This window comes from Cotesia glomerata, linkage group LG7 (assembly GCF_020080835.1).
Source record: "Cotesia glomerata isolate CgM1 linkage group LG7, MPM_Cglom_v2.3, whole genome shotgun sequence".
NCBI classification, from domain to species: Eukaryota; Metazoa; Arthropoda; class Insecta; order Hymenoptera; family Braconidae; genus Cotesia; species Cotesia glomerata.
The window spans coordinates 6,458,642-6,483,594 of record NC_058164.1 but is presented as its reverse complement, the minus strand read 5'-3'; the positions used below and the strand labels follow the sequence as shown (position 1 = coordinate 6,483,594).

The 24,953-nt window shown below is 28.4% G+C and overlaps 7 protein-coding genes across 16 annotated transcripts in view; 5 read left to right on the top strand and 2 right to left on the bottom strand.

Annotated features, from left to right (window-relative positions):
* The first annotated feature begins 179 nt into the window (after nucleotides 1-179).
* On the top strand, nucleotides 180-656 carry LOC123269009 (BCL-6 corepressor-like protein 1). The gene has a single exon (XM_044734498.1). The coding sequence runs from the start codon at nucleotides 180-182 to the stop codon at nucleotides 654-656; it is 477 nt and encodes a 158-aa protein (XP_044590433.1).
* A 1,879-nt stretch (nucleotides 657-2,535) lies between these two features.
* Nucleotides 2,536-6,576, top strand: LOC123268895 (SHC-transforming protein 1). 2 transcript variants are annotated; one of them, XM_044734335.1, is made up of 9 exons: nucleotides 2,536-2,921; nucleotides 3,169-3,288; nucleotides 3,352-3,422; nucleotides 4,000-4,060; nucleotides 4,125-4,462; nucleotides 4,543-4,781; nucleotides 4,870-5,016; nucleotides 5,845-6,083; nucleotides 6,178-6,576. In XM_044734335.1, exons 2-9 carry the CDS (start codon nucleotides 3,187-3,189, stop codon nucleotides 6,310-6,312), a joined length of 1,332 nt encoding a protein of 443 aa, XP_044590270.1. In that variant the 5' UTR covers nucleotides 2,536-2,921; nucleotides 3,169-3,186; the 3' UTR covers nucleotides 6,313-6,576. The 2 variants fall into 2 exon arrangements, with proteins under 2 accessions (XP_044590270.1, XP_044590269.1); XM_044734334.1 differs by lacking the exon at nucleotides 2,536-2,921 and adding an exon at nucleotides 2,990-3,093.
* Nucleotides 6,577-7,061: 485 nt separating this feature from the next.
* LOC123268893 (WD repeat-containing protein 97-like) lies at nucleotides 7,062-11,748 on the bottom strand. The gene is made up of 14 exons (XM_044734331.1): nucleotides 11,515-11,748; nucleotides 11,011-11,289; nucleotides 10,593-10,905; nucleotides 9,648-9,933; nucleotides 9,387-9,562; nucleotides 9,227-9,302; nucleotides 9,096-9,169; nucleotides 8,906-9,012; nucleotides 8,674-8,849; nucleotides 8,537-8,607; nucleotides 8,326-8,465; nucleotides 8,159-8,264; nucleotides 7,517-8,082; nucleotides 7,062-7,275 (listed from the first exon to the last, which is right to left on the bottom strand). The coding sequence occupies exons 1-14, from the start codon at nucleotides 11,686-11,688 to the stop codon at nucleotides 7,189-7,191; spliced, it is 2,631 nt and encodes an 876-aa protein (XP_044590266.1). The 5' UTR covers nucleotides 11,689-11,748; the 3' UTR covers nucleotides 7,062-7,188.
* A 346-nt stretch (nucleotides 11,749-12,094) lies between these two features.
* On the top strand, nucleotides 12,095-16,772 carry LOC123268868 (protein fem-1 homolog B-like). 5 transcript variants are annotated; one of them, XM_044734292.1, is made up of 12 exons: nucleotides 12,097-12,230; nucleotides 12,298-12,436; nucleotides 12,495-13,256; nucleotides 13,727-13,904; nucleotides 14,235-14,452; nucleotides 14,528-14,868; nucleotides 15,064-15,385; nucleotides 15,459-15,599; nucleotides 15,666-15,895; nucleotides 16,158-16,274; nucleotides 16,346-16,452; nucleotides 16,515-16,772. In XM_044734292.1, the coding sequence occupies exons 3-12, from the start codon at nucleotides 13,122-13,124 to the stop codon at nucleotides 16,670-16,672; spliced, it is 1,947 nt and encodes a 648-aa protein (XP_044590227.1). In that variant the 5' UTR covers nucleotides 12,097-12,230; nucleotides 12,298-12,436; nucleotides 12,495-13,121; the 3' UTR covers nucleotides 16,673-16,772. The 5 variants fall into 5 exon arrangements, with proteins under 5 accessions (XP_044590226.1, XP_044590224.1, XP_044590225.1 ...); XM_044734291.1 differs by having other exon boundaries at nucleotides 12,095-12,436; nucleotides 12,518-13,256; XM_044734289.1 differs by having other exon boundaries at nucleotides 12,095-12,436.
* A 1,467-nt stretch (nucleotides 16,773-18,239) lies between these two features.
* LOC123268837 (probable ribosome production factor 1) lies at nucleotides 18,240-19,883 on the top strand. Its single transcript, XM_044734233.1, has 3 exons — nucleotides 18,240-19,034; nucleotides 19,286-19,550; nucleotides 19,618-19,883. Exons 1-3 carry the CDS (start codon nucleotides 18,446-18,448, stop codon nucleotides 19,793-19,795), a joined length of 1,032 nt encoding a protein of 343 aa, XP_044590168.1. The 5' UTR covers nucleotides 18,240-18,445; the 3' UTR covers nucleotides 19,796-19,883.
* A 107-nt stretch (nucleotides 19,884-19,990) lies between these two features.
* On the bottom strand, nucleotides 19,991-22,909 carry LOC123268836 (THUMP domain-containing protein 3-like). The gene is made up of 6 exons (XM_044734232.1): nucleotides 22,662-22,909; nucleotides 21,992-22,104; nucleotides 21,111-21,770; nucleotides 20,853-21,032; nucleotides 20,465-20,602; nucleotides 19,991-20,201 (listed from the first exon to the last, which is right to left on the bottom strand). The coding sequence occupies exons 1-6, from the start codon at nucleotides 22,753-22,755 to the stop codon at nucleotides 20,013-20,015; spliced, it is 1,374 nt and encodes a 457-aa protein (XP_044590167.1). The 5' UTR covers nucleotides 22,756-22,909; the 3' UTR covers nucleotides 19,991-20,012.
* A 279-nt stretch (nucleotides 22,910-23,188) lies between these two features.
* LOC123269007 (E3 ubiquitin-protein ligase Rnf220-like) overlaps nucleotides 23,189-24,953 on the top strand; it is a 103,534-nt gene continuing 101,769 nt past the window's right edge. For 3 of the 5 annotated variants that reach the window (XM_044734493.1, XM_044734494.1, XM_044734492.1), the window contains exon 1: nucleotides 23,189-23,409. In XM_044734493.1, the coding sequence (XP_044590428.1) occupies nucleotides 23,227-23,409 (183 nt within the window). In that variant the 5' untranslated portion in view covers nucleotides 23,189-23,226. Of the gene's footprint in view, nucleotides 23,410-23,442; nucleotides 24,124-24,953 lie in introns of those variants that run through there. The other 2 variants (XM_044734495.1, XM_044734496.1) reach the window with 2 other exon arrangements.

The window sequence follows — 24,953 nt, the reverse complement described above, 5'->3', positions numbered from 1 at the left end:
CTGCTAAATTAATTCTCATTAAATTTCTAAGTGTGAAATTTTTTTATTAAAAATTTTTCATAATTTAATTGTCATAAAAATCAAAAAAATTGACAACAGGTGTCTGTTACTTTCACTTTTAAATCCATTTTAATAATATTTATCTATCATTATTATTATTTTAGTGAGCGAGATCTAAAATGAATACTGAGCTAAGTCCATCTCAAATGGCTTGCAGCGCAATGATGTATCGGTGCATCAAAGATCATCAATTTGATTATATAAAATTGTTATTAGAAAATGGAATGGATGTAAATCAACCAATCATAACAACTGGAGAATTTGCGGGCTACACAGCATTACATGTTGCGTGCATGGAAGATGACAGTGAATTGGTGCGGTTACTGGTTGAGAATTATGGAGCAGATGTCAATGCCATGGCTGCTGATGGGACTCAACCCATACTTTTGGCTTGTTTTTATGAAAAATGCCACGATGACCTATGTGAGTGTTCTGAGGAAAGTACAACAGGCATATTGGCGCATGCCAAGGCAAATAATGATATCGAATTTGGTCCAGAAATTTTGTCAAAGCACTTTAAAAACAGACATTGGTATACCGATTTCGGTGACAAAATTCCACTCGTTGCTTATCTTATTTTTAATGATGAAACGTAAAAAGCTTGGTTTTTCGAAGAATGTAACGTAAACATTATAAGCCTGACAAATAAAACATTGCTAATGTACCTTGCGGAAAAAGACAATATTTGTGCCATTGAAAAATTTATGTTACATGTCAATGATCCAATATTGAAAGATAAGCTGATAAACCATCGCGATGATTATGATGTACCGCTATCTCATTACCCGTTTCATCCTAAAAAATATGGAAATTTTCGTTGTCACAAAGATACGTTGTTCGAAGCCACTGGCTACAATTTTCTTATTGAATTATTGAAGTCGGGCGCCGACATGTCTGCACTGATAAATAATGATCCGGCAACATTTTTATCTTATCTAGCAGCTTACAGATGTTCTCCATGTATACTAGATGATTTTTTACCTTATTATACTTCCATGTCCCTATCTAGAGTTTTACACTACGCCACGCTTCCTATCGATGAAAATTCTGATAACTTAATACGTAAGGACCCAATAATTAACTGGAATCGTTATCTGGAAAAAATAAAAATAAATCGAGAACTGTGCATCGACATGCTTTGAAAGATATGGTCTTAAGGCGTTCGTTTAAATTACCTGTTCCAAAAGAAGAAATAGTATTAATGGATAAATTAATTGTCAGCGACCAAAAAATCAGTGACATTGTAAAAAACTACAACAAACAAATGACTGAATTATATTCCCTGAATATAATTATGGAATTTGGCGATAAAAAAATGAAAATTGCTGATTTTCTAATGCTAGCTTATGACGATAAAAAATTAAGATTATTGGCGCAAGAAGACAGTTTACTGGATGCCTTTATCGAAGCTTCCAAGGAGCCAGTTAATTTTAATAGTTTCTACAGGTACTGTTACGAATCAATTATAAAGAGGATAACAAATGCTATGGACAGATTAAAACATCTCAAAAATTTGAAGAAAATTTTTTCTCTTAGAAAAGCTATACCGTTGTCTTATGAACTGGTTATAGAAATTGTTGAGTACCTAAATAACATACACTTGGCCTCGTTCATAAAAGCTTTTTATGTCTAGTAATTTTATACGAAGTTTCCTATATTTTGTAAATAAATCTGTTAATTAAAAACAAGAACAAAAAATCATCTTGCTATCTAATTTTTCCAATCATTGACACTCTTTGTTTTAATCAAAATTATTGGTAAAAAACCATCGGGAGTTAAAATAATTATGACGGATTGTTCATTTGTGGTAAGTACTTTTATTTACAGATCTGATACAATTGATAGGAAATAATTATCGATTAAAACACTTTAATTTTGCAATTAATTAAGGCTGGTTTTTTAATCAGGGATAAAAATAAAATTATTTTATATTAAAGATTAGATATACTTAAATTTAAAAAACTGGTCTTTAATTCAAGTAAGATTCATTATATATATTGTTCTATACGTATGGAGTATGGAGGGGAGAAGTACTTATACCCTTCATGTTTATTCCACAACTATAATAATTCTTTTTTTAAATTGATTGAATCATAACTTAAATCAAAAATCTTTATGCAGATCTAAATTTTTAAAATTATAATTTAATTAATAAAAAAAATTTTTTAATTTTTAAATAGTGTAGTCTCCATAAACATGATATTAAAGTTAGCCGACGTTTTTAATTATTTGATTTTTTTTAAATAATTAAATTAAAACAAAAAAATATTTTTAAAAAATTTCACCTACAGTTTTTGAAGTTTTTTACAAGTGACTTTTTTTTTATTTGTTTTTAATAATTTTTTCAATAAAAAAAAATCTAAAAATTTTTAAATATCGGCTAATTTAATTTTAATTCCATAAACCTCTTGTTACTATTTGCAGGTAAGGTAGAACTATAGCAAAAAAAATATGATCATGCGCACAAGTGTTCCTCATCAGCTGTCAAATTTCATGAGACATTGTTCTACGGATTTTATCTATTTAATCGGTTTTTACAGACATTTGTACACATATATAAGAGTACTTATATGTACATATATTAATACACTTACATGTAGCATATATTTATGCTATTACCATATTTAAATTTTTTACACTTGATAGCAGTATTGTCACACTGATGACTAGTTAATTTTTAACCCTAAAAATTACCATTATTTATTACGTTTTTGTATATATATATATATATATATATATGCACGGCAAAATATCTTAAGCAACATAAGCAACGCATTGACCCAATAAAATTGTTTATTAACAATAATGTCGCTTAATAAAGTTATTTGTAGTTATTGATATAAAAGTGATAAAAGTTTGAGGTAAGAAAGAGTTATAAATATATTTTTTTTATTGATTTCCTCTAAAATCATTATAAATGTTAAATCTTTTCAAAAGACATTGAAATTCCAATTATATTACTCATTTCGTACTATCATTTGATCTACTTTCTCGCTTGAGATATTACGAGTAATATTTTTCCTTATCATGGAAGTATGTATAGAATGTAATTAGTTGTAAAAACTAGTTTGATAGTAAATTGATATTAAATTGCTTGTTTTTTAACAGAGAATTTGGAATGTAGTCATGGCTGCTGGAGGCGGCGGAAGTTTTATAAGCAAACCTGCACGAGGATGGCTACACCCTGATCACTTAGTCAGCAAAGAAGGAATTACTTATGCTGTCAAAGTAAGTATTTTTTTTTAAAATAATTATTCATTAATAAATATTAAAATATTTTTTTATTTTCAGTACATTGGATGTCTGGAAGTTTATACGTCTATGAAAAGCCTGGATTTTGAGACTAGATCATGTGTTGCCAAGTAATTTATTTAAAATAATTTACTATAATTAATTAATGATTTTTTACTCATTAAATTTTACTCATAAATTGTATAATTTATAAGATGTTGCATTTGAATTACGATAATTTGTTACGTGATGGCTTTCGTATTTTGCTTTCTGTCAGAGATCGTGCAGAGCGTAGAAATGATGTATTTTACCAACCAAGTTGTCGTACAGTTACCTTTGAGCGTTCGTTCTTGTTAACGGCTATAAGATCTTGAAATCAGCTCCCGTCTGATCTTGTTGCATTAAGCACTTTTGCTGAATTTAAAGTAGCGTGTTTTAATTGGCATTATAATAGAGACCTTTAAAACTGTGTAAACAATGTTGTGAAGAATCAAAGACAATAAGAATTATATCTTTATTATAACATTATTAATTATCATGTTATGTTATCTTATTATTTATCATGTTATGTTACCTGTAAATAATTTACTTTATTAATTTTGTATGTACTCATTATGTACTTGAATAAGATGGTCCTTAGGGAGCACTAGATCTAGGATCAAAATTTAATAAATAAAATAAAATAAAATAAATAAATTTAATTTTCAGAAAATGTATAAACCGAGTTTGTGAAGCAGCGGGTTTGAAAACTGCTGATAAAAAACGTAGAGTAAGTTTAATAATTTCAAGCAATGATTGTTAATTAATTAATTATTTATTTGAATGCTCAATAGGTTTCTCGCAGAGTACTAAATGCGATTGCCGATAAACCATGCATGGAACATGCGGGGGATAATATAAATTTAACCATAAGCAGTACCAGCTTAACGCTGACGAGCTTGGATACTGGTCAAGTGATTGCCAAGCATGCGATGCCTCGGATTTCATTTGCCTCAGGAGGTGACACTGAAATTCTAGACTTTGTCGCTTACGTCGCGAAGGATGTCCAGGAATGGCGAGCTTGCTATGTACTTGAATGCGGTGGAGGACTGGCTCAGGATGTTATTTCGACCATTGGTCAGGCATTCGAGCTGAGATTCAAAGAATTTCTGACCAAGCCGTCGAGTTTGCAGTAATTATTTAACTATTTATTGTTATATAATATTTATTTTTAATGGCATTGCTATGACCAATGATTATCAATATTTATAGCCCTGAATTGAATGGTATTCGAGAGCCAGATCGTGATTATTATAATGATCTTCCTGGTAAAGTCCCGCCGGATATAGGACCACCTCCGGTACCGCCACTTCCTATTACGGCTTCAACGCTTCCTAATTTGAAGCATCATTCAAGTTCAAATTCAATGAGCTCAAATAATGCACAGTGTGCGTCTTCGTCAGATTCCTATTCTAATGGAAGAGGAAGAAATTCTTCTGTTCAATGGCCTGGTATTTTAATTTATGATTTATTTTATTTTATTACTGATCGAATTAATTGGAAAAATTTGAAGCATAAATTTTATTTATTTATTGACAGAATCCGGAAATCTTATTGATTTAAATTCCGATGGTGCAACTGTGATGCCTTTAACTCCACCTGAGCATAATTATGTTAATGATACAGTAATTGCTGCTAATAGAGACACTAGAAAAGAACCATCCTTATTTGATGCCTTCGATATGCGTAAGGATTCATTTAAAACTTGATAATTTTTTAATTATTAAGTTACAATTTATTGTTATTATTATTATTTATATTATTAAGAGAATAAGAAAAATTTTGTGGCCAGTGAATTTATATGATAAAATGGGTTTTTATGATTAATTTTGGTATCGTTGAATAGGTCTTGACCTGAAGTTGTGCCTTTTCAAGGTTTCATATCATTCTCACCGATAATCAATTTATGATGATAAGTATTTAGGCTGCATTCGAAAATGCTCTGTCTCTAGATATATAATTAAGAAATGACCTTGTATCTTGTAAACTATTGACATTTTTAAAGATATAAGCTCATCCCGATGTTACACTCATCGAGACCTTTCATTTGAGTACCCACATCAATTTTTCATATATTTATATATATTATATATATATATGTATATATATATATATATATATATATATATATATATATATATATGTATATATATATGTATATATGAAAAAAGCATGTGGGTACTTGAATGAAAGCTCTTGATGAATGTAACATCGGGATGAGCTTATATCTTCAAAAAGGTCAATAGTTAAAAAAGTACAATGAAATTTAACAAAATTCATTATTTAAACAAGCAAAAATTTTATTTATTTATAGTTTATAAGTCCCGGCAGTCACATAGTGACTGCAAAAATGATAGTTATTATTATTATTAATCGCATTATTTTGATTATTATCATTATCAATTTTCAAGCATGTAAAAATAAGTAATAATAATAATAATAATAATAATAATAATAGTTTATGTTTAAAATTTTAAAGAAATGATTATTATTAATTTTTTTTTCTTTTTTTAGAGCCATTTAGTACAGCTATATCTGAAATGAATAAGCTGAGCCCCAGGTCACAAAAACAACAATTAAGACAAGAGGTCTGGTATCACGGGAGTGTTAGTAGGTCTGAGGCTGAGTCAATGCTGACTAAAGACGGCGATTTCCTTGTACGAGAGTCCCAAGGTTCTCCTGGACAATATGTTCTCACGGGTATGAACAATGGAACGCCTAAGCATTTGCTTCTAATTGATCCAGAGGGAGTGGTAATTTTTATTTTCATTTGTATAACTTTCTATTATTAAATTATATTATAATAGAACTGATTTTTTTATATTTTGTTGGAATTAAAAATTCTAGGTCCGAACCAAGGATCGTATATTCGACAGCGTTAGTCATTTAGTTAATCATCATTGTGACAATGCCCTGCCAATTATTTCGGCAGACAGCGCATTGGTACTGCGATATCCAGTACCTCGGCGTACGGAGTTTTGATTTTAAGCTCTGATTAAATAAATTTAATAAATTCACCAGGAAGATAATAAATTATAATAACTTATTTAAATTAAAACTTGGAAAAAACAAATTTTTGAATGGACGTTGAAGCTTCAGGTGATTAAAAAGTCTCTAAACCTGATGTGAACTTTGATCATTGAGCTTCCGTGAAGAGACACAGACTGCAGTTAAGGCTTTGTAAAATAGTGCCACATTCAACGCATTTTTATTAAAATTTTTAGATGTATTTGTTTTTAAAATATTCTTCCTGCCTATTGAATATTTTTTTTAACCAGCGATTTATCTATTGATTAATCGGCTGAATATTTAATTGAATGACTAATTATAAATATAATATAAATTGTAACTATTATTTGTAAACGTTTTAAAAGTTAAAGTAGCTACGTAGCAAAATATCTTCCTACTTTTTCTCGAAGCATAATTTTATTTTTATATATATGTATTTTAGAGAAAAAATATACACTTTAGACGTATACTAATTGCGATTAAATTAAACCAATTACCAGATGAAATATTGAAAATAATAAATGTATAATTAAATAGTGTCATACTGAGAAGTATTTAATAAAAATTATTGTTCAGAGAATCATTGATTATAATTGCGAGTATATATTTTAAAAATATATATCAAATTATAACGCACTTTTTTATATTTTCATACATGAAAAAATAATAGTAATGCATTGTAATAATTATTAATATTGTTATTATTTACTTATTTGTTAGAAATTTCAGTTGTAATTTTATGAACGAATGGTACGCATTTTTTATCATACTATCATATTGATTAATTATAATCATTCAAGTCATTTACTCATGTCAATAAAGTCTTTTACCTCATAAATTAATCTGTGTTTATTCATTTGTATCATTTAATTTTTTATTCAAGTCTTCGAGTAAGGGCAAGCTTAATAAATCTTCATCTGAATTTTTATCCAAATTCTAAAAACAAAAAATTTGGTAAAAATATTTTTTTTACTTTAATTTTATGACATTAAAGTTAGCAGTCACTTGATCATTTTTTAATTTTTTTTTTTTTAACTTTTTTTGAACAAAAATTTGTTCTGAAAAATTATTTTAAATAAATGGCATTTTTAATTTTTTTACCATAATTTATTTATTACAAAAATTCTTAAAATTATCAAATCTCTGCTAAATTAATGTTAATTTTAATTTTACAAACCTCAGGGTACTCATATTTATAAATTTTCTTTTCTATTGGGGCTTCAGATTTATCTTCTTCTTTTTTTGACTCTCTCACTAAAGAATTAGGAATCATTTTACTAAGCCACTCAAAAATTTTCAGTTTACAATCTTGAGATTTATCAAAAATTTCGCGCTTTTGTTCATTAAATTTATCCTCGACCCTTTTTTTCTCCTCAATCTCCTTAGCCAGGCCATCAACATACTTTTCCCAATCTTCATAGTTCATCACAGCCTTTTTTTTCTTCATCTTCTTACGTCTTTCAGAAAGCTCCGCGATGCCCAACTCAATAGCTTTAATGTCACGCTCACGCAATCTTAAATGCATGCCTTTTTGCTCTAGCACCAAGGCATCAAGACGCGGAACTTCTGAAGAAAGAGCCAGAGAACACAGAGGTACACTGCTCACCGGATGTAAGACTCGGCTTTTAATCTCATTCTCTTCATAATCCAGGTATTCATCCTCATCTTTAGCTACAAGATCCTCTTCTTCCTCCTCGCTGATGTTCTTTATTTTTATCTGCTCTTTATACTCCCTCGGTAAGTCTACACACAAAATAATTATTCAAATTATTATCTATATTATTAAGATAATAAAAAAAATAAAATTAAGATTAATTACAATTTTCATGAGGAAGGATATATAGATGTTTTGCAACGCTAAAAATAATGTCTCCTCGCAATGAAGAAAATGTTAGTCGCCTTGCAATTAAGTTTACTTCAATTATCTAAAAAATAAATGATAAATTTTATTATTGCAATTAATTATTATAAATATATATTTTTTACTCTTAGTAGAATATTTTGTTCGTTCCAAATTTTTATAGTGAAATCTTCTGAAGAAGTTGCGCAAATTTTTAAAGATTCCAGAGTTGATATGTCTAAAATTCGTTTTTTATGATCATTTGATAAATTATTTTCATATTTAACTAAAAAATTAATAATAATTAATTATAAAAAAAATTTCTTCTTTAATAATTAATAATAAGTTTTTAAATACTTTTTTTCTTGACATCATACATAAAAAGTTGATCTCTTGAGCCATTTGCGCTAATTACACAAACTGAAAATCTTTTAAAATAATTAAAATAATTTAATTTTATTATTATTAAAACTTTAATTTTAATTAAAACTTACCCTACAGATGCGATATTAATTACTGGAGTAGTTAAATAAATACAATATGAAAACGCGAGAGGGTTTGTGATGTAAGGAAATATTTTCCAAAATTTTATACACCAATCTTCAGCGATCGAAAATATGTGGTGAGACTTATTGGAGATACATAATTTTTTAATTGGTCCATTGTGTGCCTAAATTTTAAAATTTTAATTATATTTACCCAGAAGTTATTTTATAATTTAATTACTTGGATAATTTGTTGGAATTTTCCGGTAGATTCGTCGATAGACACCAGCTCGCCTTTATTTGTCCCAGCAAAAATGCGCACACTAATGGGATTTATTGTTCGGGTTTCTAAAAATTAATTAAATAATTTATAAATAAAATATTCTTTAACAATTTTTGATTGTAGTGATGATTAATTATTATTACTATACGATTAATTATAAGTTCGCTGTAATGATCGTAAACTACGACGGTAGTAATGAGTTTTTCACTGGTCCAAGAATTTCTGGAATAAAAAATTACAAAATTAGATAAAAATTTTTAAATTAGAAAAATATTTTACTTGATTTTCATGGGAAATATATTAGAATTGAGGATTAATATATTTCGGGTTATTAATGGGACAACATAAATATCTCCTGGAAGAAAAAAAATATTTTCAATAAATATGTGTTATATAATTTAAAATTATAATAATTTTCAGAAAGCAAAAAAAATTATACCGCTGATAGAACTAGAGGCAATAGAAACTGGCTCAACATTTGTCGAAAGAATAATAGCATTGATTTGTTTTCCAGAAGCAGAAGATAAGACACTGATAGAATGATCGGAACTACTCACGATAATACGAATCGGATATCTGAGATTTTGTGTAGACTGCAGAATACTTGCTTTTGTTCTAAAAGGAGTGTGTAATTTTTTTTTTTTTAATAATTTTAGTAATTAAATTTGAAAGAAGAAATAAGAATTAAAGGGATCTTTACAAAAGTGGAGAGTAAAATAAATAAAGCTGATGCATGAAGAAAAAAGTCAATTTCGTGCCCAAAGTCACTACTGAAGACGATTCATTAATTGCAATTGCATTTATGGATCCAAGATTTGCAAAATACTCTGTTTTGTCTTTAAAATTACAGCTCCAGACTTGAAGAATGTCATCAGAAGACGAAGTGAGGAATCCGCAAATAGAAGGATGGGAAATGATAGACTTTATAGCTCCTTTGTGCCCGACATGATTGAACACTCGGTCTAGGTTCGTTGTCCATGCATAAACTGGAAGAAAAAGTTGTGCTCACCCTGATGTTACACTTATCAAGAGCTTTCATTTGAGTACCCACATGCATTTTTTATATATTTTATATATATAGTATTTGTGAAATATATAAATATATCAAATATATGAAAAATTGATGTGGGTACTCAAATGAAAGGTCTCGATGAGAGTAACATCGGAATGAGCTTATATTTTTAAAAATGTCAATGTTTCACAAAATAAAAGGTCATTTCTTAATTATTGACATTTTTAAAGATATAAGCTCATCCTGATGTTACACTAATTGAGACCTTTCATTTGAGTACCCACATGGTATTTTTTATATATTTTATATATTTTATATATATGGTATTTGTGAAATATATAAAATATATGAAAAATTGATGTGGGTACTCAAATAAAAGGTCTCGATGAGTGCAACATCGGGATGAGCTTATATCTTTAAAAGTTTTAACAGTTCACAAGATACAAAGTCATTTCTTAATTATGTATCTAGAGATAGAGCATTTTCGAATGCAGCCTAAATACTTATAATAAATTGACGATCGGTGAGAATTATATGAAACCTTGAAAAGGCACAAATTCAAGTCAAGTCACTAAATTTCACTAAAAAAATTTTTCTTATTCTTTTAATAATATAGATTAATAATTCACTTGCCATTGCCTGATAAATCACCGGTGATAATCCAATTACTAGCGGGATGAAAGTAAAGAGCTGTGATTGCTGAAGCTGTCGCATTCAGTTTTGTAGTAAGAAATTTAACATAAAGACCTGCATTTTCATCTTCTTCGGAGGACAATGGCACTATGTACATTGTTGTTAAATAAGATACAGCTAATTTCAACGACTCAGTGGTCGTTGCAATCAAAGAAGAATACTGCATTGACCATATAGGTCCATAATTAGTATCCATTGTATTTATTGTCTGGTAACACTCGTAGGCTAATTTAGATTTGTTTTGCAGGTATCTCTGAAGATTATCCAATTGATTATTATCATTATTATTATTTTTGATAATTAATTTGGATGGTTATTATATCATAATCAAAAATCGAAGATAAAGAAGAATATTTACCGTAACACTTGTAGAACTAATTACAATTAATTCAGGTGATGAAAAAAATAAATTTTTTATTCTAAATTTAGTTTTGATCGTCTGGATTAATTTAAACTCTTGATCTAGTAACCAAAAAGTGTCATCATGAAGGGCGTAGCAAGCGAATGATTTAATACTTGAGCACCAAATTATTTTAGTGAATAACATACTGGGATTTAATGTGAACGAAGGGTGGATTTTTTGACCGTCCAATGAGTATCTGTGGACTTTTAATCCGTCATCCAGCACCAGAAATTCCTAAAAAAATAAAAAGATATTTGATAATTTAAAAAATTTTTTTAACAAATAAATTATGGCAAAAAAAAAGTAGAAAAAAACGTTGACATGTAGAAATTAAAAAAAAAAAAAAATGCAATTTTTTAAAAATAACTTATTGGAAAAAATCTATTTGTTAAAAAAAATTAAAAAATAGTTAAGTGACTACTAACTACACTGTCATATTAATAATAAGAGATAACTTACTCTAGTGTCGTTGCAATAACAGATATCTAAAAATTTTTCAAATAATTTTGTAGAAGATATTAATTTTAATCCGCTGAATAATTTTATTTCTTCCTGAAGATTACGAATTTTACTTGGACTTTCATTAGTCTTGCTTTCTGTAGTCATTAAAGTTTTTAATATTCCTGCTGACATTTTAGTATTTTTAATTTATGTCAAAAGAAAATATTTATGAGATTAACCTATGTAAGTAAATCTACGATACTAAAATTAGCCGACGTTCAATAATTTCTGTTTTTTTTTTTTTATTAATTAAATTAGAACTAAAAAAATATTTTTAAAAAATTGCAGGTATAATTTCTAAAATTTTGTACATATTAAATTTTTACTTTTAATTTTTTTTAAAATAATTTTTCAATAAAATAAATTATAAAAATGTTTAGATGTCGGCTAATTTAAATAAATAATTCAATTCAATTTAAATAAATAAATTTAATTTTCATAAAAAATTGACAGATGCCCGTTAATTTCAGTACTACAGTAAATATACACAAAAATGGCGGGCTTAGAGGTAGTTTCCACCATTACCGACAAATTGTAAAATAAAAATACAACAGTGATTATTTTTCCATACCATATAAAACGTATACGTTTTTCTCCTCTCTCTTCATGGTCACAAATAAAAATATAAATATAAATCATAGCACTCTTAGCACCCACAAGCTTAAATTTTGAAGGTCGTGCAAACACATACAAGAATAAAAATTGCAACACGTCTATTTAGAACTACCTTTTTGTTTTCAGCCACTACACTATTGAATTAAACATCATTTATCACCAGTACAACCATCGGCAGCAGATTAGCAGATTCAGCTTCAGCATTAGCCTCTGTGCTTCGTGCAAGACAACCCAAAAGGTGGAGGCCGTTCTTTGTCTCCAACATGTACGTTCATTAACCTACCATCTGCTAAATCAAATATTTATTAATAACATAATTTCAGTGTCTTGTGAATTTAATTTCTAGATCTCTAAACACGAGACCTAGACTCGGAACTTTGGATCAATTCCATTTAATTTGATCGGCAAGCAATGTCCAAGTACTCAAGTGCATTTCATCAAGATCAAATGGAGCTTCTTCAAGTGACCAAGTCTTTGTTCCCATCGGAAGCTCGCTAGACTCCCGAGCTTCGAGTTTTGTTTGATTGACGTTGACTGTCAGTGAGTGGAAAAATAAAAAAAACATCTTTGGCAAGTATTCCTGCTGTTCTCTCACCCAACAAGTCACTGTCTATTTTTACAACAGAGACCAGGATCGATAAATTTTTGTGTGTAAATTAACTTGAAATAGACCCCAAGATCTTCAGTCTTCTCTGCTGCGTATTTATAACGTAAATAGAGCGATGAAAGTGGCTATTGAGGTTAACGAGTCGTTGGGCAAAGAACTTGACTGCTTCTTTTGTCATTTTCACTGTTGTTATCATTGTCAGTGCAATTAAATTTAATAATTGCCGTTGTTCATTTAATTATTGTCCAGCATTCAGTGGAAAAATTAGTGTGGTGGTTTTTATTTTTAAAGAGTTATTAAATAATCAAAACTGACAAGTTTGTACGGTGTTTATCCAGTCACAATGGATGACGAAACGGATGATATGATGCCATTGATCAATCGGATTTATTACATGGCCAGAGAGGGTATGTCAATGGCGTTATACGCGTTCCTGAGTGGTCTAGGTAAACAGCAAGTTGATTCGATTATTAATCAGGTGAATAATTTTTTTTTTAACTCTCTAGACTGTTTAACTTTTTTTTTGTAGTTTTTAATTTATTGTACATTTAATTGTAATAATATAAATAGATTTGGCATTAAATCTATCATATGAGCTCAATGTTAATTTAATTGACACGTGTGTATATAAAAATGTTTTGGTGTTGGCAATTATTCAGGCGACCTTTACTTATCTGATTATCTTTTAACAAAGAAAAATTTATTTTAGTTTTTTTTTTTTTTTTTTTTTTTTTTTGCTAAATTTATAAAACTATGCTTTATTTTAAAATTATTAATTTTATTAATTAATTAATTTATTGGTTTATATTTCTAATAAAATTGTAATATTACATCAGTCAAAATAAATTTAACAAGGCTATAAAAAATTTTTATAAAACATTCTTAAACTCTTACTCAATTTAAATGAAATTTTTCATCAACTTATGAAATTTATTCTTTGTTTTACAGAAAGTTCTAGATGAAGATGGACAAAAAAGTACTCCACTAATAATAGCAGCCCGTTATGGTCACAACAGAGTTGTCAAAATGTTTATCGAAAAATTTAAAATGGATATTGAACAAGAAGGAACTGTTAAGTTTGACGGATATGTTATTGAAGGAGCTAGTGCTCTTTGGTGTGCAGCAGGTATATATTTTCCCAATTATTTTTTGTAATCATGCAGAAGTGGGGCTCCACCTATTTTAGATGAAATTGAAATAAAATGAAAATCAAAAATTTACGATTTCACAAATTTTCATACTTTTTATTATAAATCCGCTGTAAAGAAGAACAATTAAAAAAAAATATTCCAAAAGATCAATTTTTTACACTCAAAAATAGATGAAGCCCCACTTCTGCATAATTACCTTATTTTTTAATAAATTAATCAATAATATAATTAAAAAATTTATCAAGACTAAAACCAAAAATGGCTGTTGCTTAAATTGGGAATTTTTAAGCAAAAGCTTCTTTCAGGGGCGGGACATCTCAATATCGTGAAGCTTCTCGTGAAAGCTGGGGCGGACGTGAACCATCCGACACATACCAACTCGACACCTTTGAGAGCAGCTTGTTTCGATGGAAGACTTGATATTGTCAACTATTTAATTGATCATAATGCGGATATTCACATTGCTAATAAGTACAATAATACTTGTCTGATGATTGCAGCTCACAAGGGACATTTAGATGTCGTAAGTTTTGTTTTTTTCTTCATTACATCCTTTAAAAATTTTTTTTTAGCTAATAAATTAATTTTGCAATTACAGGTGACATTTTTACTCGAACACGGAGCAGATCCTAATGTTAAAGCTCTCTGTGGAGCAACAGCTTTGCATTTTGCGGCAGAGTGGGGTCACGTTAGCGTAGTGACTGAATTACTGAAGTTTGGAGCTAAGGTTACGAAGAATGAGAATGGAATGACACCCCTGATAGCTGCTGCCGAGCGTACGCGTGCTCATATTGTTGAATGCTTTATTGAGGAGATGGATATTAGTCGGGAGGATAAAATAGAGGCCTTCGAATTGCTCGGAGCATCCTTTGCTAATGATAAAGATAATTATTGTTTATCTAGTGCTTATAAATATCTTCACAAAGCCATGGAATTACGGTAATTTTTTTTTCATAGAAAAAAATTATTTATCAAGATTATTTGCTTATTTATTTAATGCCTATCGGCAACATACATCAACATATAATTTTTTATATTTAATTATTAATTATAAATTGTAGCTGAAAAATTATAACAATTTTTTTAAATTATAAAATATCTGATAAATTAATTTAAATTATCGGATTTTTTTAGATTCGAAGATCCGTCTAATATTATACGTAAAAAATTAAATGAACCCGTGTCGGCTTACGACAACTGGAGAGAGAGCGAGACTTTACAAAGACTGGAGAGTATTAAGAATGACGCCAACGCTATTCACATGGAATCGCTGGCTATTAGAGAGAGAATATTGGGCACTCATAATCCAGAAGTACCACAGCCGATTATTTATAGAGGTGCTGTACTAGCTGATAATGCCAGATTTGATAGGTGTATTGATTTATGGCTTCACGCTTTACATTTGAGGCAGCAAAATAATACTTCTGTCGTCAAAGATCTTTTACGGTTTGCACAAGTAATTATTTTTTTACCTAAATTTTTTTAAATTTTTTAAATAAAAATATTTTTATTTAAAATTATTTGTTCAGGTTTTCTCACAAATGATTCACGTAGGAGTCGACTTGCAATTTCCTCAAGTAATGAATGTACTTGAATCAAGTGTTATTGAATTGAGTCGGAATCAATTGAAGATAAGTAATCCCGATGCTGAAGATATTGACCAGTATCTTGTAAGTTAAATTTTTTTTTTAATTATTTATTAAATTTTTTTTTTTTTAATTATTTATTATTTATAGGATGAAACAGAATCTAACATTACGTCAGCGTTGTACATCCTGACAATTCTTGTTAAATTAATGGCTTTAAACCAAAAATCATACGACGAAGAAGATATTAAAAAGGCTCATTATCTCGTTTACAAATTATGCGCATTAAAAATGACACTGCGCGATGGCCAGACTCTGCTGCATCTTGCAGTTAACGCTAAAACGCCAGTTGATGATTTTCATACCAATGACGTTTGCAAGTATGTAATTTATGATACTGAAATTAAAATACATTTTATAATTTTTTTAACAAATAAATTATCTTAAAAAAATGTTATTTGAAAAATTCCATCTTCAGAAGCTTTAAAAAATTATCAATACAATTTTTTTTTAAATAATTTTTTTCATCTAATTTGTTTAAAAAAAAAATTGTCAATGTTATTGTAATTTTTATTTATTAAAAAGTTGAAAAACAAATTTTTTTAAATAACTAAAAATTACACTAATAAATTATTTTAATAGATTCCCGTGTTGCGCTACAGCAAAATTATTAATTCAATGCGGCGCAGATGTTAATGCGATGGATAACGAGAGAAACACTCCATTACATGTGATAGTCGCTTACGAGAAGCCTATCAGGTACTTAAATCTTTTAAAAATTATTAAATTTCAAATTTTACAAATAAAAAAACTTCTAAATTATTTTTTAGCGACTTTTTGACCCTGCATGGGATTATCGTGGAACTTGTCAACGCTGGAGCTCATGTTGACACGGTAAATAGCGAAGGAAAGACGCCTTATGATGCAGCAACTACAGGTAGTTAAATATATATATTTTTTTTACATATAGAGTGAATAATAAATTAAACTGTTGAATAGGAGTAGCGGAAATAGTATTAAGAACCCAAACAAAATTGTCGCTGAAATGCATGGCGGCAAAGGCTGTTAAAACCTACGGACTTTCTTACACTGGGTACGTTCCTCGTTCTCTGGAAAGTTTTATTGAACTGCATGGTCCTGGATTGAATCAAGGATAATATATATGACTATAATTATTGACTAATTTGATAATAATAACTATTTTTAATATTTTATGTAACACGTAATTTGATAATCGAACGTTTTTCATTATTATTATTATATTTTTTCTGTAAATAAAATGTAATATATTAATTATTTAATATAGAATAAAAATTCAGAACTTTAAAATATTTATTCATTTATTAATACCAGTTGTACAGTTTGATGTTAATAAACTCTTATACAATTTTATTTTTAAATTTAATATATTTTTAAGAGAAAATATTTAACATTTAGATATAGATTTATAGAATTAATGAAGTTATGTTTATAGAATTTATTTTTTATAATTAGTATCCTTACTTCGCTCTATCTCCTTGAAAAAAATACAAATTTCCTTCATGGAAAAATTAGTGATAATTTTAAAAGGGGAAATAAATAGGGATCTGTGTATATATGTTAGCGAAATGGAAAGATTATTTAAAGAGATTGAGTAGTATTACAATATTGAATGTCAGAAAAAGGCTGTCATTAATATACAGGGATAGATACTAGGAATAAGTATGAAATAGTATTAATAGTATTGTAATGCGACTGTGATATGAAGGATGAGGTGTGTAAAAAGTTAAAAGAGAGTACAAACAGTTGAAATTTAAGCCAAAACTAGTGTATATGCAGATGTAAATAACTAAATTAAGTTACAGTTTTGTAAAACACAACATGTGATACAAATAAAAACGATATTCTATTCTATTCTACAAATTTCCTTCATTGGATGTCCTCTTAGTAGTTTCCATATACATGCGTCGAGGTCTGCTTCATAATTTCCTTCTGTAAGATTTCGAAGTGAAGTTCTTATTTTATCAGAGCACAGTTTTCTGGCCTCGGCGCAGATAAACAAATTATTAAGCTTTAAATTATTTATTTTACGATACTAAAAGTAATATTTATCTGTAATTAATATGAAATTTTTATTTTTTGAGCGCTAAATTAATATGAACTCGAGATTCAGTGTTTTTAGAATTTAAATTTAAATTTCGCGCGTAAAATTGAGAAGTTTTAGCGCCTCCAAGAAATTTGAAAACCTTCCTCTAATCACAGACTTGCGTTTATTATTATTATTACTGATTTCTAAAATTATTTATTATTACAATGATATCATATAAATTAATGTAGATAAATATTTCACTTAAATTTCGGCCAATATTCACACTCATTTTTATTATTACTTTTATTTATTAAAAAAAAAAAAATCAGGATGCATGAAGCGAATAATTTTATATTAATAAAGTTAGCCGACATTTTTAATTTTTCGATTTTGCTTAATTTATTAAATTAAGACTAGAAAACACTTATAAAAAATAGCACTTATAGTTTTTGAAGTTTTTTACAAATAAAAAAACTTTTTTTTAATGTTTTTGTAATAATTTTTTTGATAAAAAAAAGTATAAAAATTTTTAGATGTCGGCTAATTTTATTTTCATATAATTTTACGTTTAGTTTACGGAAGCAAGCGTGCAAATATTAATCATGTTAGTTTATATACCATTGCGTGATGTTTGTGGGTAATGTAACGTGTAACATCGCGTTAATTAAATTAAATTTATCAGTGGTACAGTGTATATAGTCTAATCACGGTATGTATAGTGTGAATCTTTAAATAATATTTGAGGTTATGTTTAAATCTCAGTGCTGGTGAATGTGAATGGTGAAACGCACGTAAACACACGTGAGTCGTTGATAATTGTTGCGTTGTATAAATTTTATAAAATAAATATAAAAAGAAAAAAATGAAGTTGAAAGATTTGCGTAAAAATCCATTGAGCCGTAAAAAGCCACCGCAGGATGACGAAGAAGTTGAAATTAAAGAAGAATCTGGTGAAAGTGCGGGCAAAAAAAAGAAGGTTAGATTCCCATCAGACACTAATTTTAACCACATAAAATGCAAAGCCGTGAGGCAGATGAAGGTCCAGAAGATGCTGAAGGAAAAGGCCAAGGAAAAAAAAGCCGCGAAGAAAAAGCGGATCCAAGAAGGAGCTCCAAAAGGTGTCACTCATACTATTGAAAGTTTGAGGGAAAAAGATGAGACTATGATCAGTGGAGACCTAGATGATGAGGAAAACGCTGAGCTGAAAGCCGAGCTGATGAACGATGAGTTCGCTGATTATTATAAAAAAGACTACGAGCCAAAAGTTCTGATAACTTACTGCGATAATCCCACCAGGAAGACGAGGATCTTTGGCAGAGAACTTACACGGATTATTCCAAACTCAATTTCTCTTTATCGAAACCGCTCTGGTGTTAAAAAGATGGTAAAGTCTGCTACTGCTAGAGGATTCACTGACATTGTTGTTATTAATGAGAATCAATGCAAGCCAAGTAATTATATTAATCATTTTTTATTTTTAATCCTCTAAATTATTTTTTAAAAATGTTCCAATCTGTCTTACTTTGTTTTTTATTTTTATTTTTACTTTCTTTTTTGGCCTCATTCTCATTATTTATATTTATATTCAAATATCGTTTAAAATAATTGTTTGTTAAAACTAATGTACACTGCCGATCGGTGTTTTTGTGCAATAAATAATTAAATAAATAAAAATACTTATCATATTTTTTTCTGTCTTCAGATGGTATGCTGGTCGTACACTTACCAGATGGTCCAACGGCTTTGTTCAAGCTCAGCAATGTTAAGATAACGCCTGAATTAAAACGGAGTCATAAAGAAATAACAGATCACAGGCCAGAAGTGATATTAAATCATTTTTCCACGAGACTAGGTCACACTATTGGACGCATGTTAGGTGCTTTGTTTCACTATCAACCTGAATTCAAAGGTCGCAGAGCTGTCACGTTCCACAACCAGCGTGATTACATATTTTTCAGGCATCACAGGTAGTTATTTTGATCTTCAATAAACATAATTGTTGTTAAAATTTATTTTATTTTATTTTGTTTGCAGGTATGAATTTGATTTAGAAAAAGGCAAAGCCAAATTACGTGAGCTAGGTCCAAGATTTACTTTGAAATTGCGCTCGCTTCAGCACGGGACTTTTGACAGTAAATATGGAGAGTATGAATGGATCATCCAAGGCCGTCGTCATGCGATGGAAACAAGCAGAAGAAAATTCTTCTTGTAGTTTTATTTGCTTACAATAAAACATAGGCTAATTGATTTATTAATCATGATATAAAAATAAAAGTCGAACTTGAATATTTAATAAAAAAAAAAAAAATAAAAATTTGATATTTAGTTTTGAATTTTAAAATCTTTGAATTCGTATCATGATTTATAAATCAAAATTTGTATTAAATTATAAATAAAAAATCAAGTTTATATACCAGTAAAAAAATTTATTATTCTGATTTATCAGAAGATGAAGATGATGATCTAGCTTTTGGTGTCACCAGTGTTATCACTCTTGTTAAAAAACTGTCGTAAGCTAAATTTGTACGTTTTAGAACGTAGGCTGCTGCATTTAGTCCTCCCATGCTTATTGATAGAGTTTTTTTCACTTTAAATAAATCTGTAGCTGCTTGTAAAGCCTAGTTACAGAAAACAAATAAATTATACAATAATTGTAGATACTTAAGATAAAAGACTCAGTTATTGACACTTGCAATTTTATTCTAATTAAAAAAATAAAATGTTCTTAAAAAAACAATTATCTTGAAATTTATAATTTAAAAATTATATTTATTAATTTATTAGAGTTGACTTGTTTTTTTTTTTAATTAAAATAAAATTTCAAGTGTCAATAACTGGGTCTTATTAGCTTAATATATTATAAACAAAATAATAAACTTACAATTGTAATACTTCGTCGATCGTAAGTCAGTAAAACTAGTCGCCCATATTTCATCCTAACGACACGGCCTAATTCCAGCAAATATTTTTTATATTGAACTCGATTGTTTGACATTGATCCCATTCTTTTACCAAAGGGCTGAAATAAATTTTTTTTATTATTATAAAAAATTAAAATGATATCTTAATTTAGCTGTCACTTCACAATTTTTTAATTTTCTTTAACAAATTTGTTCCAAAAATTTTTTTTTTAAAAATTACATTTTTACAAGTCAATTTAAAAAAAAAATTTTTTTTACCATAATTTATTTGTTACAAAAATTCTTAAATATCTGGTAAATTAATTTTCATAAAAATAAATACTTGATTATTAATAAAAAATTGATTACCATGTCTGTCACAAAAGCATCCACGGAAGAATCTTTAAATGGCAAGCGCTCCAAATTCCATTGAATTAAATCTGACTTGTACGCGGTCGGTAGCATTGCAAAATTCATCCTGGATCTTTCCATGGCTTTTTCATGATTATCTCCACCAATTATGTAATTCAATGGAAACTCTTTAGTAGCCTGAATAAATAATAATGAATTTTAATAAAATTTCTGAGTATTAAAATTTTCATCGAGCTTTTAAGTATCAAGGCTTACTTCAATAGGAATGGATCCACCACCACACATTGGATCAATAATAATTTCCCCAGGTTTAGGTTTAGCCAGCCGCAACAAATTGTAACAAACAGTCGCCCTGAGAGTTGTAGGTCCAAAAAAAGCAATGTTTCTCCGGTGCATCGACTCAGTAGTCACGCGTAGCAATATTAAAGTTTCAGCGTAAGAAATTTTGTAAAGTATCTCCAGCTGGTAATCAGTTAAATCAACTATCCAGTGGTATAAGTCATTAAATTCTCCGCCTAATTTCACTGCAACTTCTTGAGACTCAAACGCGTGGACCCCAGTTCTTTCACATGAGACTCGGTAGGATAAAATATCAGTCTCTTTAGACGACGAAGGATCCTTGCCTCGCTTTTTTCTACCTCTCACAGTTTCTTCCTCTGGACCTTTCCTCTTTTCTTCTTTAACCGCCTTGTAGTCGTCTATTACTCGCTCGTACTCTTTAATAGAAGGAAACACTTTACCGGGAAACTTCGTGAACTTTTTCCACGCGTTTATACTCTTGTCTAATTGAGACTTATTCGATGATAAAGTGTCTCTGAGAAGCTGAAAGCAGGACTCCTTGTCGTTTTTGTTGTATGAGTGATAATTTATATCAGCTAAAATGTAAACATTGTCTACTGACTTCAATTGTTCTACCTATTGAATAAATAAATTTATTATTAATGTAATTTGAAATGTTTTTAATTATTATGAAAATTAATTTAGCAGACATTTGACATTTTTTAGAAAAAAAATTGACATGTAAAAATTTTAAAAAGTTAAAATTGCAAATTTTTTTAAAACAATTGTTTTGTCAAATAAAATTAAAAAATTGTTAAGACTGCTAACTTTAATATCATTAATTATTTGGGTTATACCTTGTCATATTTATCTATTGGGATGTTGAAACATATTTTTCCACGGTCTTTGAATACTCGTAAATTTTGTAATATTTTTTCTCTGCACTCATCTATTGCTTGCCATTCAAAACCTGTAAAATATAAAAATTAAAAAATATAATATTTATTATCTGTAGATTTTTAACATGATACTAAAATCAGCTGATATTTGACTTAGTTTTATTAGAGTAATAAATAATTATTGAAAAATATTTTTAAAAAATCAAATTCATTTATAAAAATTTTTATTTGTAAATTTTTTTATAATTTATTTGTTAAAAAATTAAACTTTTTGAATCATTTAATGTAAAAAAATTATAAATGCAATTTTTTTATGATATTAAAGTTAGCAGTCACTAGAGAATTTTTTTAATTTTTTTTAACAAACAAATTTGTTCGAAAAAATTACTTTTAAAAAATTGCATTTTTTATTTTTTAAAATGTCTACATGCCAATTTTTTTTGCCATAATTTATGTAAAAAAAAATTCTAAAAGTTATTAAATACCTGCTAAATTTTTTTTTTTAATATTTTTCTATAACAAATTTATTTTTTGAAAAAAATAAAAAAATTATCAAAGTCTGTCATTAATTTTATAATGCCATTATACGAAATGTAATGTAAATATAAAAGAAATAAATAAAAATTACCAGTATCTACCGTAGCAACTATTGTTATTAAACTCTCATCATTTTTAGCAATATCAAAAATTCTTTCCAATTCAGATTTATGTTCTTCAGACATTTTCAAATTAAATCCACTACTTAAAAAGCAAAATTGCAAAATCAGCTGTTCAGTCACAAACTGCACGTGTTTGCAAAATAGTAATTTTATTTATTATTTTCAAATTAAATCCATTTGAGTTAAAAAGCAAAATTGCAAAATCAGCTGTTCACTAACAAACTGCACATGTTTGCAAAATAACAACAATAATATTTATTAGCCGTTGTTAAGTGGAACTACCAACGTACACCTAACCAATAGACACTAGCACTGATTTCTTCTTAACCAACTAAACAAAATTTTTCAATAAAAATGAATTATAAAATTTCTTCTTCAAGATTTATAATTTTATTTAAAAATTTGTAAACTACTTAAAAATCTTAATTGATTTAAAAAATTATAAACAGCCTTAAAAAAAAACAAAACTAACAAAAAAATTCAAATATTTCAGACGAGCGTGATTGGTTGGCTACTGCGCATCGACGCCGGCGCATGAATACCGTAAATTGTAGATGGCGTGGCGTCAGTCTGTGGAAACACGCGTGTGAGCTGGACGTAGGAGCTAGAAATTGGAGCCTCCTGCCTCCGTATCTGGCATATCTGTACCTCCGCCTCCGCACCACCACCTCCGGCACCGCAACCGCGGTCGCGCTCCTCTGCGTTCGAGGGACGTGGGTAAGTACCCTCACTCCACGCTCCAATCAGTCTGCACTCGCATGTCCACGAGGTAGCTCACCGGGCTGGCAGCTTCCTCTAGCATTCAATACCCCGCTTACCTAGCTTCTCAGTTTGTCTCTCACGTTTTGCCGTGACGGGGTGACAGCTGATAACTCTTTTGCTAGGGTACCAACAGTACTTGCCGGGGTTTAGGTTAGGTCGAATCCACCGAAAGCGCGGGCTCATGCTGCCGTTTGAATTAAACTTTTTCAACAATATTTACTCAAACTGTCACTTGTTTTTATCCAACAAAAAACATTTACAGATTGTTGTTATTTTTCAGCGCTCCCGTTTTACCCGGTGTCATTGCTTTTATTGCAATTTATTTACTGTGTCAACTGTGCGGTTTTCAAATACGTGCGTGTAGTGCGAGCGTGACAGCTGGAAGAGGTTAGGTCTCTTTTGCTCAGCGCGCGGGTTTTAAACTTTATTTTTTTTTTTTTTTAGTGATTCTAAATATTTATTTATTTCTTCGCTAGTTATTATTTATTGTAATTTATTTATTCGTTGCGGATAAATGACACTAAAATTCATGAGAATGAATTTTCGACTTGTCAATAATCAATGGTTGTAAATTTTAATTATTTTAATTAATAGCTGAATTTGTTAAATCTTTCACAACAAGATTATCATCGCACCTCAGCAATCATGTGGAAAGACAGCGGTCCAACTGTAACTATTCTTTTTCTTTTTATTATTATTTGTGAAATGCATCTTCAATCGAGTGGTCGTTTTACTCCGATATAAAATTTTTTTTATACTGAATGACAGTGAAAAAATCTACGACAATTTTTTTTTTTAAATTGAAAAATTTTATATTTTTTTATTCATTTTAAAAAAATTAAAAATTATGTCGTGTAAAATGTTGACAAAAATCAGCAGACTATTTTTTGATTTTTTAAAAATAAATAAGTTAGTTAAAAAATAATTTAAAAAAAGTTTGATTAATTTTTTTATAAAATTTAAAAATTAAAAATTTTTTTTTATAGTAATTTATTTTTTTAAAAATGTTAAATTTTTGTTTTCAGTAGAATGAAAATAGTCCAAATTTTTTAAAAATAATTTATATGCTTCCCATAATTTCATTATTTAAATTTTTAAAAACAAAAATTCGATTATTTTTGTGCTAATAATTTTAAAAAATTTATCTATGACATTAAAGTTAGCAGTTACTTAATAACTTTTTTTAATAAATAAATTTGCTCCGAAAAATTATTTTTAAAAAATTGCATTTTTTATTTTTTTAAATTTCTAAATGTCAATTTTTTCTTATCATTTTCTTTGAAATAATTTATTTGTTAAAAAAATTATTAAAAATTGTAAAATATCTGCTAAATTAATTTTAATAAATTATTTGTATCAATTTTTAGTTTTTTAAAAATAAATGTATAAAAATTGTCTGGTATTTTCAGTGTCATTTTCAGTTGACGGTTACAACTTGATTGCGGTTGTTAAAATGTGTCGATAATAATAGTAATGACAGAAGAAGAATAATAATAAAT